The sequence below is a fragment of the Elgaria multicarinata genome, chromosome 5, assembly GCF_023053635.1.
Source record: "Elgaria multicarinata webbii isolate HBS135686 ecotype San Diego chromosome 5, rElgMul1.1.pri, whole genome shotgun sequence".
NCBI classification, from domain to species: Eukaryota; Metazoa; Chordata; class Lepidosauria; order Squamata; family Anguidae; genus Elgaria; species Elgaria multicarinata.
In genome coordinates, this window is record NC_086175.1 from 101021149 (window position 1) to 101037559 (window position 16411).

Below are 16411 nucleotides of genomic sequence, written 5' to 3' on the forward strand. Positions count from 1 at the left end.
CCTCGACTTACAACAGCTCACAAATCTGGATTTTGCTTTTGGTATCTACCACTAACTTTTCCCAACAGTCTAAGGAAGTAATTTTTTTTTTTTGTTCTCTTATTCAAGAAAACTGCCTTTGATCTTTTGGGTAAGAATGTTTATGGAAAATGGCCACAGGGCAGCAGAGAGTTAGGCGTGGGTTAGAGATGAGTTGTGGGCCATCTCCATGGCAATGTATGTGCCAATCCATTGGAAGATGTTGCCATGTGAATAACATATTCAGAGCTAAGATATATTAAAGACTCCACGTTTTAAAATAAAAATAGGCTGTCCCTGTTGGCTCAGTTTCAATAGCTTTCCCACATACATGCACACCTGCCCCAGATGGTCCTAATGTTTTATCTCACATGGTAGAACTCATCAGTTCTTGCATGACTTCATTACTCTTTGTACTGGATAGCATCAACATCCAGTGTTATCTGACATGCAGAATTAACACCTGATAACCTGTTCAGTTGTGAGCAATGAGTATTTCTGTACTGAAGCTTCACCTCGGAAGGCATGCCGTATCCTTAGCCAAGCCCGGCGTCAGCTGCCAGCAAATGGGGGCATTTGCAAGAGTCCTTGTGCCCAGGCTGGGCCCACTGGAGCCGACACCTTGCTGCCTGCCTCCCTAATGCCCCCGGTTGCTTGGGCTCCCCCCTTGGCACTCACAGGCTTAGGTGGTGGCTACACCTGCTGAGCTCTTGAGCCAATTCTAGCACTTCTTCCACGTCAGCCCACTTGCATGTGCGGGAGGCTGAAGTTGGCAGTTGCAGCAGCATCACCCAGTGGAGGCAGGTGGCTCCGGTTCCAGTGGGGCAGTAAATCCATTCTGGGTTTCAGTCAGAACTCTAAAGGAGCTATCCAAGGTGCTGAACCCCATCGCCAAACTAGGCTCAGCACATTGGAAAGCTCCTTTAGAGTTTTGGCTGGCTGCAACTGAAACTCAGAATGGATATACCGCCCCACTGAAATCAGAGTCACTAGGCTCCACTTTTGTCACCACTGGACAGGCCCAAGTGGTGGTGGTTGTTAGCATGGGGGGGTGGCATTGAGGGCTACTGTCATGACTTGTCATGACAGCTACCTGCCCAGAGCCCTCAAAGGTCTGGAGCCCGGTCCGTTCTCGCTCATTTGTTACAGGCATCATGGTGTTAATCCCCATTTTATTAACTTGGCAGGATTGTACAGCCCTCTGTGTCTCAAAACAAATTGTGCCCCTTGAATTGGCTCCGTACTGTGCTCTTGGCTTTAGCATGGGGAAAACTGCTCAACCTAGTGTTGAAGGTAGACCTGTTTTGATGAGTTTTGCGCTATGTTTTTTATTGTTGCAAGCCACCTTGAGCATTGTAAAGGAAAGGTGGGGTGTGAATATTTTAGTTAATAAATGAAAGCTATGGGAGTTAAGTCAATCAAGACTAACTAATTCCTTTGGCTCGCATGGGACTTACTCACAAATCACTATAGCAGGTCACAAATCACTATGTCCCAGTGGTAACTCATCCACTTAATTTCCATGTGTTCTGCAGCCTTTCCCAAACTGGTGCCTTCCAGATGTTTTGGACTACAACTCCCATCAGCCCCAGCCAGAATGGCCAATGATCAGGGGTGATGGGTTTGTAGTTCAAAACATCTGGAGGGCGCCAGGTTGCAGAAGGTGCTTTATATGAACACTAGGAGATCTGGTTGATGTTGTAATGTATATAAATCTATTTTTGCCAGTAGAACTACAGAACCAGTGAAAGGTAACTGCCCTGGGATACTATCAACTCTGGCTGTGTCTTGGTAATGATGCTAAACCACTGTGGACAGCTTGAAAGAAAGTATTACATCCATTTTGTACAAGTTGCATTGGTTACCAGTGCATTTCCAGGCCTAGTTCAAAATGCTACTTTTGATCTATAAAGCCCTAAACTGTTTGGGACCAGGTTATTTGGAAGATGGCCTGTGCCTGTATGAATGAGCCCATGCCTTGAGATGGACGTCAGAGGCCTTGTTTGCTGGCTCTTCTTTAAAGTCAGTTAGTGTGGCTGGCACTAGATGCAGGGCCTCCTCAGTAGTGGCCCCTCCTGTGTGGAACTCCCAAGGGATGTATAGTTGGAACAATTTTGGAGTTCAAATAGGCTTTGAAGACCTATCTGTTTTTATTGGATATATTGCTGATTTACTGATTTATTGTGACAATTATTTGGACTTCTTAGAGTTCTAAATATTGTTGCTTATTTTTGAATGTTTGTAATTTTTCACATTTTAATATTATTATTATTATATGGTTGTAAGGTCAGTGTTTTTGTTGTTGTTGTTGTACACTGCTTTGAGTGGACTTTGTCTGACAAGGCAGCCTAACAATGCTAGAGAGATTGTCATATTAATATCTATATAGAACTGATGTTAGTCTTATTGTGATCAGGTTAGAACAGTCTATTTTATTCTTAGGGCTGCTTTGACATTAGTCTGTATCTGCAAACTTTATTAGTAACCAATCATTTCATGTTTGTCAGTTATTGTAATCAGCTTATTTAGAAGTATAGTAACACATTGGAAACTTTCCATTTGGCTTGCTTTATGATTCAATGATTCTTTGTAGGGAGACACTGTGATCCGAAAGAGAAATCCAAAGACAGCTCATAGAGTCCTCATGCCAACACATGCACATAAAAGCTGCCATGTCTAAAGAACAAAAGTCTTTGGGGGGGGGGAATGTGGGGCAGGGCGGGGAGAGGACCCAGAAAGATTTAGGAAACCCCATTTTGGATCTCTTCAGATGACACACTAAGCCATGGTTAGGCCGCTAACCCTTTTGCAGTAAATGGTTGGTGAGTGTGGTTGGTCAGTTCTGTAGCCACCATGGTTAGGAATGGGTCTCACAACATGCTAAGTCATGGTTCACATGACACACTGAGCCATAAAGTTTAGCTCAAAATGCTTAACCACAGTGGCTTAGTGTGTCGTCTGAATAGGGTCTTTTTCTAAAATTGACCAGAAGTCCAAGGCGGGGGGGGGGGATTGTGTTCTCTTCTTTCTCTTTTCTGGTTTCCCCCCATTTTTTCTCCTGGATTTTTCAGGTCTTCACATCTCTAGTCATGTCAGGGGCAAGGCTAAACTAGAGCACTCTTTCCTAATGTGTTAGGTTCTCCGTGTGCAGGAAGCACTTTTAACATGGGAGGACACTGTACCCTATAACTTTTCCCAACAAGATTGTTTGGAGGGATACAATCTAAGAGGACTGTACCATATGCCTTTTCTTCACAAAATCAGCTTGCAGAATCCTAGCAACACCGATGATCTTCTTTCATCACCGGAGGTTGTGGTGTCCCACGTGGGCATCTATAAAGCTGCCCGCTTGGTTTACCTTTGGCGTGTGCGAGTTACTGGCACGTTTATTTCCTGAATTCTTTCACAGGCTGCCTTTAGGTATTCTATTCCTCCTCTTTCCTGTCCCACATGCCCACATGGCATTGTTGGTCTAGGGTTACTGAGTAAGGGCAGGGCTGGTGGAAGGAGTTATTCTTGTTTGCCCTTTAGAAAGAGCCAGGAAGCATTTATTTATTTTGGAAGAGGTCGGCACGCAATACAAAGCTGTAGAGGGTGAAGACGGAAAGAAATGAAGCACAACTTTGCACGTTGAATTATATCTTAAGACTTAATGAAAGATTTCTGTTTAATCTTCAAATAAGCTTCAGGGACAAATAGCGTTTCTGTTTTCGGAGTAAAATGCAGTACAAGTGGCTTCTTTGTAACGCGTGGGCCTTTCCAAGTTTTGTAGTTTTCCTACACAGGAATATTCCATGTGTAGGAAAATGCATAGCAGGGTGGACCCTTATAAGTCACTCCAACAGAAGAAATGCATCACCCAAAAAGAGGATGCTGGCTTGTATAATATTTGCATGTGCTAATTTATAGGTATAGACGCATTTTAGATTATTACAATTTAATGAGTACTGTGACCATGTGACCTGTGTACATGTCTGTTCAGTTAACCGCTGATGTGCAATGGTTCTTCAAACAAGAACTGGACAGGACAGCCCTTCAAACAGAGGACTGTTCTCTGTAAAAAAAAAAAGGGGGGGAAGAGGGTACGTGGCCACCCTACACGGTAATGTCTGAATGGGGCCCTGCTGTTTTTCCTGTTGCATCTGAATGGAATAGGCAGCCGCACCATACTTCAGACATAATAGTGCATGTGCTTACAGAGGGAACCTCAGATGTAAAGGAAAAGTAGCAGCCCCGAGGCAGAGGTGGGAATAGTTTGCCAGCTTTCTGTTGTAGCCCCTGGGCTACCATTAATCTTCCAGGTAAAAGGGTGGGCTGCTTTTATATCCCATGGGGAAAGCGATGTAACCCTAATCTAAGAGAGCTAGAAATTAGAAGGTGTGTTTGGGAGAGGGGGGGCGGCGGCGGCGGCGTTGCTCTAGAATAAATAATTTTGTGCATATATTTTCTGAGAACCGCCTTAGAAAAGTTTATTGAAGGGTAGTGTACACATTCATTAAATAAACCTTTGGCTCTTGGGAGCTGATGAATTGGGAACAAAGGAAACCTTCCCCTTGGACTAACAATTCTCACTTGGGTCCAGAAGGCAGTCCTGGAAGTCACTGTGGGTGGGGAGGAGAGAAAATTTAGCAGAAGAAGGCGACACCATTTGTTCAAACACCCTCAAGACCTGCTCCACACAGCTCCCTGCTATTGGTTGACAAAAGCAAACAAGGTGTGATGTCATCATGTTAAATGTTTCGCTGGCCCCACTCCAATATGGAGTGGGTATTGGCTGCCACTTGGAAGGGGGGTGAGGGCGAGGGCGAGGGCGAGGGTGAATGCGAATGCTTCACATGATGGTATAGTGTGGCCTTCCCCAACCTGATGCGCTCCAAATGTGTTGGAATGCAACTCCCATTATTCCCAGCCAATATGACCATCAGTCAGGAATGCTGGAAGTTGTAGTCCCAAACAACTGGAGGGAGGGCACCAGGCTGGAGAAGGCTGTGCTAAACCATAGTTTAGTGTGACCTGAAGAAGACTAGAGCAATCTTGGTTCACACACACACACCTGCATGTTTAGCAAACCATAGTTAATATTAACCACAGTTTGTTGGTTTGGATGAAACAAGTTGCAAAAAAGCAAAAAATGGAAGCAAAATTTCCCAAATCCTTATGGCCAAACTAGAGGAGATAGAAACAGACAATGCACAAACCTGAGGTTTGCCTAAGCTCAATTACGTTCTGCATGACATCTGAACAGAGCCACTGAATATAATTTGTAGAAAATAAAAAGAAAAAACAGGAGACCTGATTCTGGCTGGGTACTGCTGATCAGAGAGGTCTATTGAACAGTGGCACTGTTAGGGTTGAGAGGGCCCTACTCTTTACAGGGGACCCTGGACTGGATCCTCTTTGTGGCGGGGGTGGGGTGGGGTGGACTGTCCTGAGCATTCGCTCCCACCCACCTGGCTTTTCTCTGATCACTTGCTCTCTTCGGCCACCTCTCATCAGGTGGTGGGGAGGGAACAAACAGGTCAGTCTCTTTGTCTTTCTTCTTAAAACCTCTTTACAGAGGTTTTCTGGTATCCTGGGCAGCCTGACAACTTCTATAAAAACTTATTTGAAAGCAAGAAAGGAGGAACCAACACATTCCTTTCCTGCCACCTGGATGCTCCTTTTCCCCATCCTCACCCACTTTCCCCCCTGCTCTTTCTCCTCAAGCAATGCTCCCCTTACCAGGGGATAGCAGTAGCACCTTATTTCCTTTATAAAATGCTTTCCATTTCTCCGAAGAGGCCGAGCATCCTGCAGGGTGAGGCTGTGGTTGCATCCGGCTTCTGTGCCCACGTTAAGGAAAGTCTGGGCTCAGTACACCAGCTGAGTGACTTACCGCTACCTCTTATGTTAAATGGTTTGAAGGGGGGTGTATAAGATGTTGCTGCCATTATTGCACTGTCATTTGGAGGCCCTCCCAGCTGTGCGTCCCTGGACCCATGCTGCATAGTGTGGCCATCTTTCACAATAGCTTCCAAACTGAGTCAGAGTAGGGCAGTAGGAGCCATTTATCTGAGCACTGAGAACCCGGGCAATAATGTAATAGCGCCCTTGAAGGTGTACAGGTACATAAAAACATAAGAACAGCCTTGCTGGATCAGACCAAGGTTCCAGCTAGTACAGCCCTCTTTTCAAACAGTGGCCAAACAGCTGTCAACCAGGAACCCACAAGCAGGACACAGGTGCAACAGCACCCTCCTGCTCATTTTCCCCAGCAACTTGTGTACATAGATAAGCTTATTACCTCTCTCATCTCATACTATTGCCCCGCTCGTGCTCTTCACTCCTCAGATGCCATGTCTCTCACCTGCCCAAAGGTCTCTACTTCCCTTGCTCGGCTTCGTCCATTTTCTTCCGCTGCCCCTTATGCCTGGAACGCTCTTCCAGAACATTTGCGAACTACAAGTTCAATCGCAGTTTTTAAAGCTCAGCTAAAAACTTTTCTTTTTTCTAAAGCTTTTAAAACTTGATTTTGATCTTACTTTTATACTGTTAGTTTTACTCTACCCTGTGCCTGTTTGATGCATTCTCTTCCCCTTCTTATTGTTTTATTATGATTCTATTAGAATGTAAACCTATGCGGCAGGTTTTTGCTATTTTATTGTTTTACTCTGTACAGCACCATGTACACTGATGGTGCTATATATATATATATATATATAAATAAATAAATAAATAAATAAATAAATAATACTATTCTCAGTTCACGCCCCCGCCCCATTTTTAGTCAATTATTCTTCACAAAGGTTTTGCTCACAGCCTAGATCCCTTTTATGTGCTTCATTACCTATTCTGTATAATTTTATGACTGGGTAAATCCCTCAGCTGGTCTATGAGAGCCAGTGTGGTATAGTGGTTGGAGTGTTGGACTGTGATTTGGGAGACCCAGATTCAAATCCTCACTCAGTGAAGAAACTCCCTGGGTGGCTTTGGGCCAGTCACAGACTCTTAGCCTGACCTACCTCACAGGGTGGTTGTTGTGGTGAGAATAAAATGAAGAGGAGGAGGACCATGTAAGCTGCCTAGGTTTCCTTCCAAGAGGAAAACATGTGGGATATAAATGTAATAATAAATAAATGTAAACATATTTTTCAAAGATTTTGTTAAACTTGCTGGATTCAGGGGCCTTGGGGGAAGAAAATGTTAAATTGAGAGCTTGCCCTGGGCGTAGAACTGACTATTGATGGCACTGTCTGAACAGGCAGTCAATGTCGTGTCCCCTCAACTTGTCTGTTGACTCTAAAGTGGATATGCCAAACGGAAAAAGAAGTTGCGCCTTAATGAACAGACTGTGTGGGCAGAGGCAGTGACAGGAGCAACAGGAACTTCATCTCCCATTACTTTCAATGTCGCCGTTCAACATGCCCCAAATAATTCAATTAAAACCTGACCTGAAAGTCATGGGAGAGCAAACATGTGGAATGCAGTCATTTGTATGGGCTCTTTATGTATGTTTGTCCCCTCCTGATATCATTTCCGACTCCTTCTTCCTTGCTCCTTACCCCAAAAGTAAAACTAGGGCTGGAACAAGGAAGGTGCCTGGTTATTGTTCAATGATTGCTGCTCCCCAACCAGGCTCCCTTCACCCTTCTCTAATGTGAGCCATGAGGCAAATGCAGGTCTGTTCAAACAGAACGGCACAGTGTGGGAGCTCCATATTTTGCAGTCCAAATGCAAGAATTCCCAGTCGCCATTTGAACCCTTCCTGCCAATGGAGAGCTGTGCTGGCAGGAGAGCTGTGTGTCCCCAATGGATCCAGGATTCATGAAAAGACCAATCCGGCTGGTCCAACCGGATTGGTCTTTTCATGTAAGTCGATGCAATGTTTCTGCTACCTAAGTGGCCACATTCTCCACCCTGGCCTTGCCCCACTTCTTGCCCTCCACATGTTTTGTATGTCCCGTCAGCCCCAGCCAGGATGGCCAATGATCAGGAACCACCCCAAAAAGTGAAGGGCAAATGGATATATAAAAAAGGGATGTTTAATGCAACAAGTTGAGAAAGGCTGTTCTATATTGTATTCTAAAGCATGTGTTTTGCATTATTCTGGTAAGAAGTAACAGATACAAAAATAGGGGAAAGGAAGAGAAATAAGGCCATAGAGCAGCCCTTTGGGATGATAGGAGCTGTAGTCCAACCAGACTTGGCACCAGCTTGGGGACGGTTGGTGTAAAGGCAACTTAGCAGGACAACATTGTTTTGTCCCCTGAATCCTGCAACGTTCTCCATGCTTTTTTTCAAAATGGGAGCAGAGAGACTCACGGATCGATATTCTGCACCAGACAATATTGTGCCCAGTGAACCGTGATAGACAGATTGCCCTGAGCAAATGGCACTACATTTGTGTTTGGCTGCTATCCAGAATGTCCCAAGAATAAGGCGGGTGTTATGCGGACCCAGACTATACATGAATTTCCCTTTCCCCCCAGCTTGACTGCAGAGCTGTTTGCTTGGTTCACAGGTGCAGCATTCAACATGCAAATCCCTGAGCTATGCCATTAGCACACAGGTCCTCAGCCACCAGGGATGCTGCTGTGCAAATATGCTGTTCAGAGTAACCCACCATTTCAGAAGAAGTGTGCAAGCTCCCTTCCCCTACCCCCCCCCACCTCCTATAGGGAAAATTGCCCTCCTCTTTCACTTCCTGTTCTCATTTCTCAGTAACATCTGACGTTGCCAGTAAACTAAATGGTTCTTTTTGCTGGGAGCACACAGGATTGGAGCCAGAGGGTGCTGGTTTGAGTAAGGCTTGTACAACAAGTTTCCTAAGCAGCTGAAGAATGAAACCTTATCTGGTAGAGTCCCATTCCCTTCCCAGACACTCACTACTTTATTATGTGTTTGTTTAAAAAAAAGAAGAGAAAAAGGTAGAGGGAAGGGAAGTTCAAAACATCCAGGTTTTGTAATTCAAAACTGAGGTTTTTGTATGTCATGAAGCAGAGTAGACAGTCTTTTGGCAATCTTAGCCAGTAGGGATAAAGAGAAAATTCATTAACTTTGCATATTATTGAAAACCTTCTTAGTTTACCCTTCCTGAACCAATACACTAATCGAAACGCAGTTATCCTTCAGTATTTGCGTGTCTCCGAATTTTGCAGTGCAAGTTTCCCATCAGAAAATGCATGCAAAACTCCATATATTAGAGAAATGTGTATGCAAAAATTCATATATTCATGAACATATTCATGAAAATACAATATATTAGCTGAAATTGATTGCAAAAACATTTACATTGGGCAACACTGCATAGCAAAAAAATGCATATATTCTGAGAAATGGCACAACAATTTGTATGATATTTCATGCTGACTTTTTTTTTAAAAAAAATTGCAAACTGGTGCAGAAACAGGATGAAATGGGATTAAACTGGGGAAATGATAAATAGAATTTGACAAATTCGTCTGCCCTATCCATTGGTAGTTTGGGGCATGACAAGTGACTGTATGAGTGACTTCTTGGCACTAACTCTAGTATCTGAAGCTGCTCCCAGCCAATGTAAGGGTGCCATCATGTACGTTGCCTTCTCCAGCCCATCCAATGTGTTACCATTTGGAGCCTTAGAATATGGCTGCTCTAGATTGGAACAGGATTCACAATTTTTAGGACACTGTCACAAATCAACCAGAAGTAACAAGGCATTAGCACTCTCCAAGCTTCCATTATCCATGGGTAATGCATGTGTGTAGGGGGTGGGAGGGAGTAGCAGACTCTGCCCCCTCACCCAGACACATTTGTTAGAATGGGGGTAGGTCAGCTGCTGCCTTCCAAATGTTTTGGACTACTGAGAAGATTGTAATCCCTGATCTTTGGCTTGGAGGTGCCAGTTTACCTACACCCAGAGAGCTGTATATGTGCAGCCTTCTACAGAAGCTGTTACGGCTGTGGCGTACCTCGGGGGTATATCCTGCCACCCCTCCCAGCACAGATTCATTACCCATGGGTAAACAAATGGCTAAAATGGCTCTTGGCCTAATGGCCCGCAACTGTGTCAGTAGCTTTTCCTCCTCCTAAGATTTCACAGACCCGTAAAAAAATCCTTTGCCCTGCTGCTTTTGAAGCATGGGTATAGCCTGAAGTGCCAATCCGGCCCTCTGGGGGTCCTCAGGTGGCCCCACTCCCTTTCCCCCAACCACAAATCATTTGGCTGTTTCCCAGCTTTTGTGCAGTTTTTCCCCTAATCAAAAAGGTTGAAGTGCTCCTCCTCAGGTGTAGTTACTGGCAGTAAGAGCTTTGAGCTAAAATATGCTGGTATTTTGGCCCCGCCTCTTTTGCCTTTGACTCCTCCCCTTTTGCCTTCAGCCCCACCTACCCACCACTGAAATGCGGCTCCTGGAAGCTTCTTTGAAATGGTCTCTGGGCTGAAAGAGGTTCTGTAGCCCTTTGAGGAAAGAATCAGACTTTCAGATTTAACCTGAAATTGGCTTGACTGAGCCATAGTAAAAGTAGGTGGCTCATGTGTGTTTTGCTCATGTGGGTGCTGCTAGTTTAAGTGCCAGATTGTCTAGGGAGGGGGGAGAAATTGGTTCAGTTCATATCAGGCTCATATTGCCTGTTATGAACTGAACCAAACTGAAACTCCATTATCCTTCCAAATTCACACTTCCTTAATTGTGCTGTGTTCTCCAATTAAAAAACACATCCAAAAATGCATATGTTGAGGGAAAATAATGTTAACATGCATCTTCCCCAAAATGCCTATGAATTAAAAAAGTTCAGGATGAACCAAATTAAGGTTAGAGAAGTTCCCAAAGTTTGAAATAAAGCAGACTTAAGTTTGGAAACTGAGAAGTTGAGTGAAACGGATATTGACAGATTTGCCCATCCTCATGCCTTTCCTCCCAGGAAAAAAAGTTTCCTCAGAATAAATCCAAAAGAGCACCCCTCTCACCCACTCCATCCTATTTGTGGAGACTCAACACTAGAAGTTCGAAGCCTTTCATTTGAAATGACTAGTCAGTTTGCTGACCTATTTGCATAGGCTCACCTGTAGGGTCTCCAGAAAGCCCTATGGTAAAAGAAGCACTTAAGTAGGGGTGGAGGCTCCTTTTGAGAGAAGGCCGAGACACGCCAAATGCCACTCAGATTCGATTGAACCACCAGAGTTCAGATAAGTGAAATCCCACATCTAAAACTCTTAGCTGGGATGGGCTTATTATTATAGCTATTGGCTTGTGGGAAAGTCACTGTCACCATGCTGGGAACATAGAAGCTGCTCTGTACATCCAAGGAAAGTGGCATTAGGAGAAGTGAAGAGGTCCAGGGGCCTCACCAGTTTGGAGATTCCTAATGCTATGGGTCCACAGTGACCATCTGAATTGGCCTTCCCCAATCTGCCCCCTGCCAGATGTGGAGGACTACAACTCCATCATCCCCAGCCAGTTGTATTTATCATGACATTTCTAAGGCGGCTCTCTTCAGAGATGTTCTCTCTCTCCTCTTCCTGCTTGTAAGCTGTAGCTCCTCGTCACACTGGTTTTAGAAGCAGTTTGCTTGTCTGCTGGACACCCCATCACTTTACGTACCTTTCATGAAGGTGACTGTTCAAATAACCTTGGATTCTTTCTTTTAGATTGGATCTGTTCAAGGGCTGTGAGTTAGCACTCACAGCAGGTTCAGTTAATCACTTTGTTCCACTTTGAAATGGTCGTCTGGGCTTGGATGCTCCACTGACGTCTCCAGCAGAGTCTATGTTTCAATCATAGACTAATGGAATCTTAGACACGAATAGCAAATACATTCTCCAAGCGCAGATCACTATGTAGGTAAAACAACACCATCCATACATGAGAGGCGGGATATTAGCAGGTTTGGGGGGACACCCCACAGTTTGCAAAAGTACAGAAAATCTTTAGGGGAGAAATCTCTAAAGGGGAGGGGAAAACCCACAGACTGAGGACTGAGCGTGTTCAATGGCTATGCAACATTGCCTGACTGTTGTGGGGAGGGGGGGGAACTAGTGATAATCAGGAATGCAATGCAGAAACCTATAAGAAGGCATGGCTGGCTAGAACCCTGAACAGGAATATTCCACACTGCAAAATTCTGTTGCAGCTCCCACTTGTTATACTTATTTTCATTCTTTGTAGAACATTAGTAGGAAGCGCTTTGCAGTCTCGTTGAGCCTCACAATGACCACGTGTGGCTCATTGTGTTAATACATGAAGAACTAAGATTGAACGAATGTCCTGCGCAGGGTTATCCCAGAGTCTGTGTGTAAGCGCTCACTTTGAACATAGAGCTTCATTCCTGTTCTCATCACTCACCACAGGCTGTTGCTGGTCCACTGTAGAGTCAGTAATCCATGAAGTGCTTTAGCTGACTTCACTAGAGCTGAAATCCAGCAGTGTGGTTCACAAGCCACTTCAGAAGCTCTTCACACATTACACTTTTCTTACAGGGGAGTATACAAGTTGATGGTAAAATGTGAGCACCCGTGGACACCTTTGTGTGTGAACACTGCAGCTTCCATATATTTCCAAATGGACCGTGGGTTGGATCTAGGTGCACGCAAGTAGGCTGATGGAAGAGAACTTCCCTGCCCTGTCTTCCACACAGAAAATGCTACGCAGAGGGTCAGGGAACTGTTTAATGGGGTAGGCTGGTGGGGGCAGAAGGTGGGACCCCCAAAATCAGGCAGAGGCACCTTCCAGGAATAGGGCCTTTCCACAGTGGAAGACAGTTCCTGGATCTGCTCCCATGTTCCCACAGTATTCACACAAGATGGTACACATTTGCTTGTCTCTACCCATTTACATGGGTGTCAGGGAAAGTCATGTGAAACCACCCTAAGAGCCTGTTTTATAGTTCTCACTGGTGACTTATGCTCTACCAGGCCATTGTGGCCTGAACACGTGAAATTAGCTCCTACAAGTGGACCCACCAGCTGGATCCATTATACCAGTAATGGCTAGTGTGCTAGGCCCAGAGCTCTAGAGATCCCCCATAACTTAGGCATAACATTTGCAGGGTGGCCTGGAGCTTTTCCTGCTCCTCACAAACCTGTAGTAATGATCCCATGTAATGATCCCCCTACGCGCCTTGGAGGAAGGCTCATGTGACCATTTCAGCATTTATCCTGTATAACTGCATTTGTTCCCCAATTATTCCGGGTTGTTGTTGCTGCACAAGGAGCAGTCACGTGGGGGCCAAAGATGAGAGAGAGGCTGGCGATAGAGACATTTCTAGAATGCTGAAATCAAGCTCTTAAGGATGTTGCACCTTTTCACAACGAGCAGCACGCTAGAGGCTTGCAGGGAAATATTTGGCTGGTGAACTCCAGTGAATATGTGACAGTGTGCCTTGTCTGGTGGCAGCCTCATTTTTAGGAACATTGGAAGCTGCCTTATGCTGAGTCAAACCATTAGTCCATCTAACCCAGTATTGTCAACACTGACTGGCAGCAGGGTTTCAGGCAGGATTCTTTCCTCACCCTACTTGGAGAAGCCGGGGATCGAACCTGGGACCTTCCGCATGCAAAGCGTGTGCTCTGTCAAACTGAGCCCATTCCCAAAATTTCAGCTGCAAGCACAACACAATATAGATTGCCTTATGCCTTCTTGTGCCTTTCTCTGTTCATAACTGCTATTTTCCTTCCCCCGCCCACTTTCTTTTCAGGACTGACAAATGTTCCTCAGGTACTTAAAATGGAGATTACATTCAACCCTTCAGATCCCAGCACGTACGCAAAGTACACGGCCCTCATTGACAAGTTCCTGGCAACTTATAATTCGTCACAGCAGAAAGATACAGATATGGAGTTTGAGTCTTGTGACAGTGAGTAGATCTGAGCTTTGTTTGCATGTAATGTTTATTTTGAATTGGGGTTGTTATTGTTTTGGCTGTTCCATCTAGCACAGCCTTCCTCAACCTGGGGCGCTCCAGATGTGTTGGACTACAACTCCCAGAATGCCCCAGCCAGCTTTGCTGGCTGGGGCATTCTGGGAGATGCAGTCCAACACATCTGGAGCGCCCCAGGTTGAGGAAGGTTGATCTAGCAGCTTTTCCAGTCTCACCAGAAAGAAGGCGGCTTCCCTTTAAGTCAATATTTCGGACAATATACTACAAATGCTGTGGAGCTGGGGGGTCATGAAGTGCTGGGAAACAGAGCTGTGTGTGCCTGCATCCACCATGACACCTGAGGGCATCAAACTAGCCTGCTTCCCTCAGGTGCAATGGCGGGTGCAGTCCCACCCACAATAAGACTCAGCTGCCAATCTGGTTGATTTCTATTAGCGCTGGGCTGAATCCTACCCCTACTTTGGGGAACTTTCCCTGCAAAAGAGGCATTGTTTTTTCTGCCTCTTTCGCAGAGAGGGAAGGGGGGGGTGGATTCAGAGAATTTTCTCCTTGAAGGGCAGGACAGGGTTTCCACATACCATTTTTAAGTGTAGCTGGTTGCTGAGGCGCCTTCTTCCTATTTTTTTAGTTTTCCAAAAACAAAACAAAACCCAAACACTCCCTTCCCCCAGCATTTGGAGGAGCCCAGCAGTTCTTAGTGAATGCCTTTTGGAGACCATGTAACCTTTCCTTCTCCAATAAGCATTCAGGAAAAACTCCTGGTACTCCTGAAAATGCTGGGGGGGGGTTCCCCAAAAAATAAAATAAAAAGACCACTCAACAAATGGTTACATTTAAAAAGGTATGTGGAAACTCTGTCCCCTTCCCCAAAGAGAAAATTATCCGACGTTCTCATTTCTCCTAGCCTCTTTTGCCTGAGTTTTTGTTCTCCCCCACCCCCATGAAATGTCAAAAATGGAACCGTCAAAATTTTCAACACTAGGGTGACCATATGAAAAGGAGGACAGGGCTCCTGTATCTTTAACAGTTGTATCTAAAAGGGAATTTCAGCAGGTGTCATTTGTGTATATGGCAAACCTGGTGAAATTTCCTCTTCATCACAACAGTTAAAGCTGCAGGTGCCCTGCCCTCTTTTAAATCTGGTCGCAGTATAGCTCCTGCAACTTTAACTGTTGTGATGAAGAGGAAATTTCACCAGGTGTGACATGCATACAAATAACACCTACTAAGATTCCCTTTTCTATGCAACTGTTAAAGATACAGGAGCCCTGTTCAACTTTTCATATGGTCACCCTATTCAACACAGCTCTAATTTCTATACATGGTAGAATGCTTGGTTGAGGTGTCCATTGCCCCAGGCAGCAAAATGTCTTGGAAGTTCAGCCTGCCTTGTCAATAACTATTACAGGTGTTTTTGTGCGCGGATGCACACACACACACACGCCCTGTCCTTTGTAGAAGCTCATAGCCCTAAGAACAGTATATGACAGACCTCTTTGAAATGAGCCAGGGCTCCTGTGACGTTCAAAGCTGTTAGCTCAGGCATGCCATCATTTTTAAACACCCCATGACCTAGGAAAATGGCATGGTCATCAGTACAACACGTTTCACAGAGGGATGTAGTATGGCTGTCCATGAAATTGGTCTGCAGGGCTGTGTGCTTTGGTCCCTGGCAGACATCAACACAACAGGAAAATAAATGCTTGTTGGGAGAGATCCTTTCACTACCAAAAGTTTTTCCTTTTCGTTAGATGTTATGCTGCCTACTCAGAACTATCAAACTATCCTCAAGTAGGCTTAGAAATCATCTTTATACATATCTGCACTCTTAGCTTGAGCCTTAAAAGTAGAGCTGGGCACCCAGTGGTCCTCCACATGCTGTTGAACTACAAATCACATCATCCCCAACCACTGGACATGCTGCCTGATGCTAATGAGAGTTGTAGGCCCACAACCCACAGATTGCTCACCTCTGCTTTGAGATTTAAACTAGTCACTTCCAGATAAACAAAGAGGACAAGAAGCTATTGAATAGGATAAAAGCAGAGAGACCCAAACCCCTCCCCCCTTTTTTAACATCAGTGAACACATTTGGAATTTGGATAAAGTGTTTTGGGCACTCCCTCAAAATGGCTGCTGTGGGGCGGGGGCTTACCTATCCATAAAATGCCTGCCAAAGTAGGCACGGCTTGTTGCAAAACACCCATTTCCTAGAAGGCAAACCGGTACGATTAAAAGAAAAGTAACTTGCCCAAGAGCCTAAGTTCAAGGCAGAGGTGGCGCCTGGGCTCCCAAACACCCTTTTGAGCCCAAATAGTGCCGGAAGGCAGCCCTTTGCTTTGCAGCTTGCCAGCCTCCCTGTTAAAAAAAATCTTCAGAAGTAAAATAAAAATCAGAGAGGTGAGGAGACTGGCAGTGGCCAAGATAGGTGTCCACATGCACCTTGGTGCACCTGGGTACCACATTGGAGAACCCAATCCTGAGGCAACAAGCACTGCTGGCTCCATGTTTTTGAGCCCCCTTGGGCAAGGCACCCTCAGTGGGCTCCTCCCTCAGT

The 16411-nt window shown here is 45.1% G+C and overlaps 1 protein-coding gene across 1 annotated transcript in view; it reads left to right on the plus strand.

The window, feature by feature from the left end:
* The window catches only part of ATP1B1 (ATPase Na+/K+ transporting subunit beta 1), a 39555-nt gene that overhangs the window by 14893 nt on the left and 8251 nt on the right, over positions 1–16411 (plus strand). The window contains exon 3 of the mRNA XM_063126905.1: positions 13672–13830. Within this exon, the coding sequence (XP_062982975.1) occupies positions 13672–13830 (159 nt within the window). The remainder of the gene's footprint in view (positions 1–13671; positions 13831–16411) is intronic.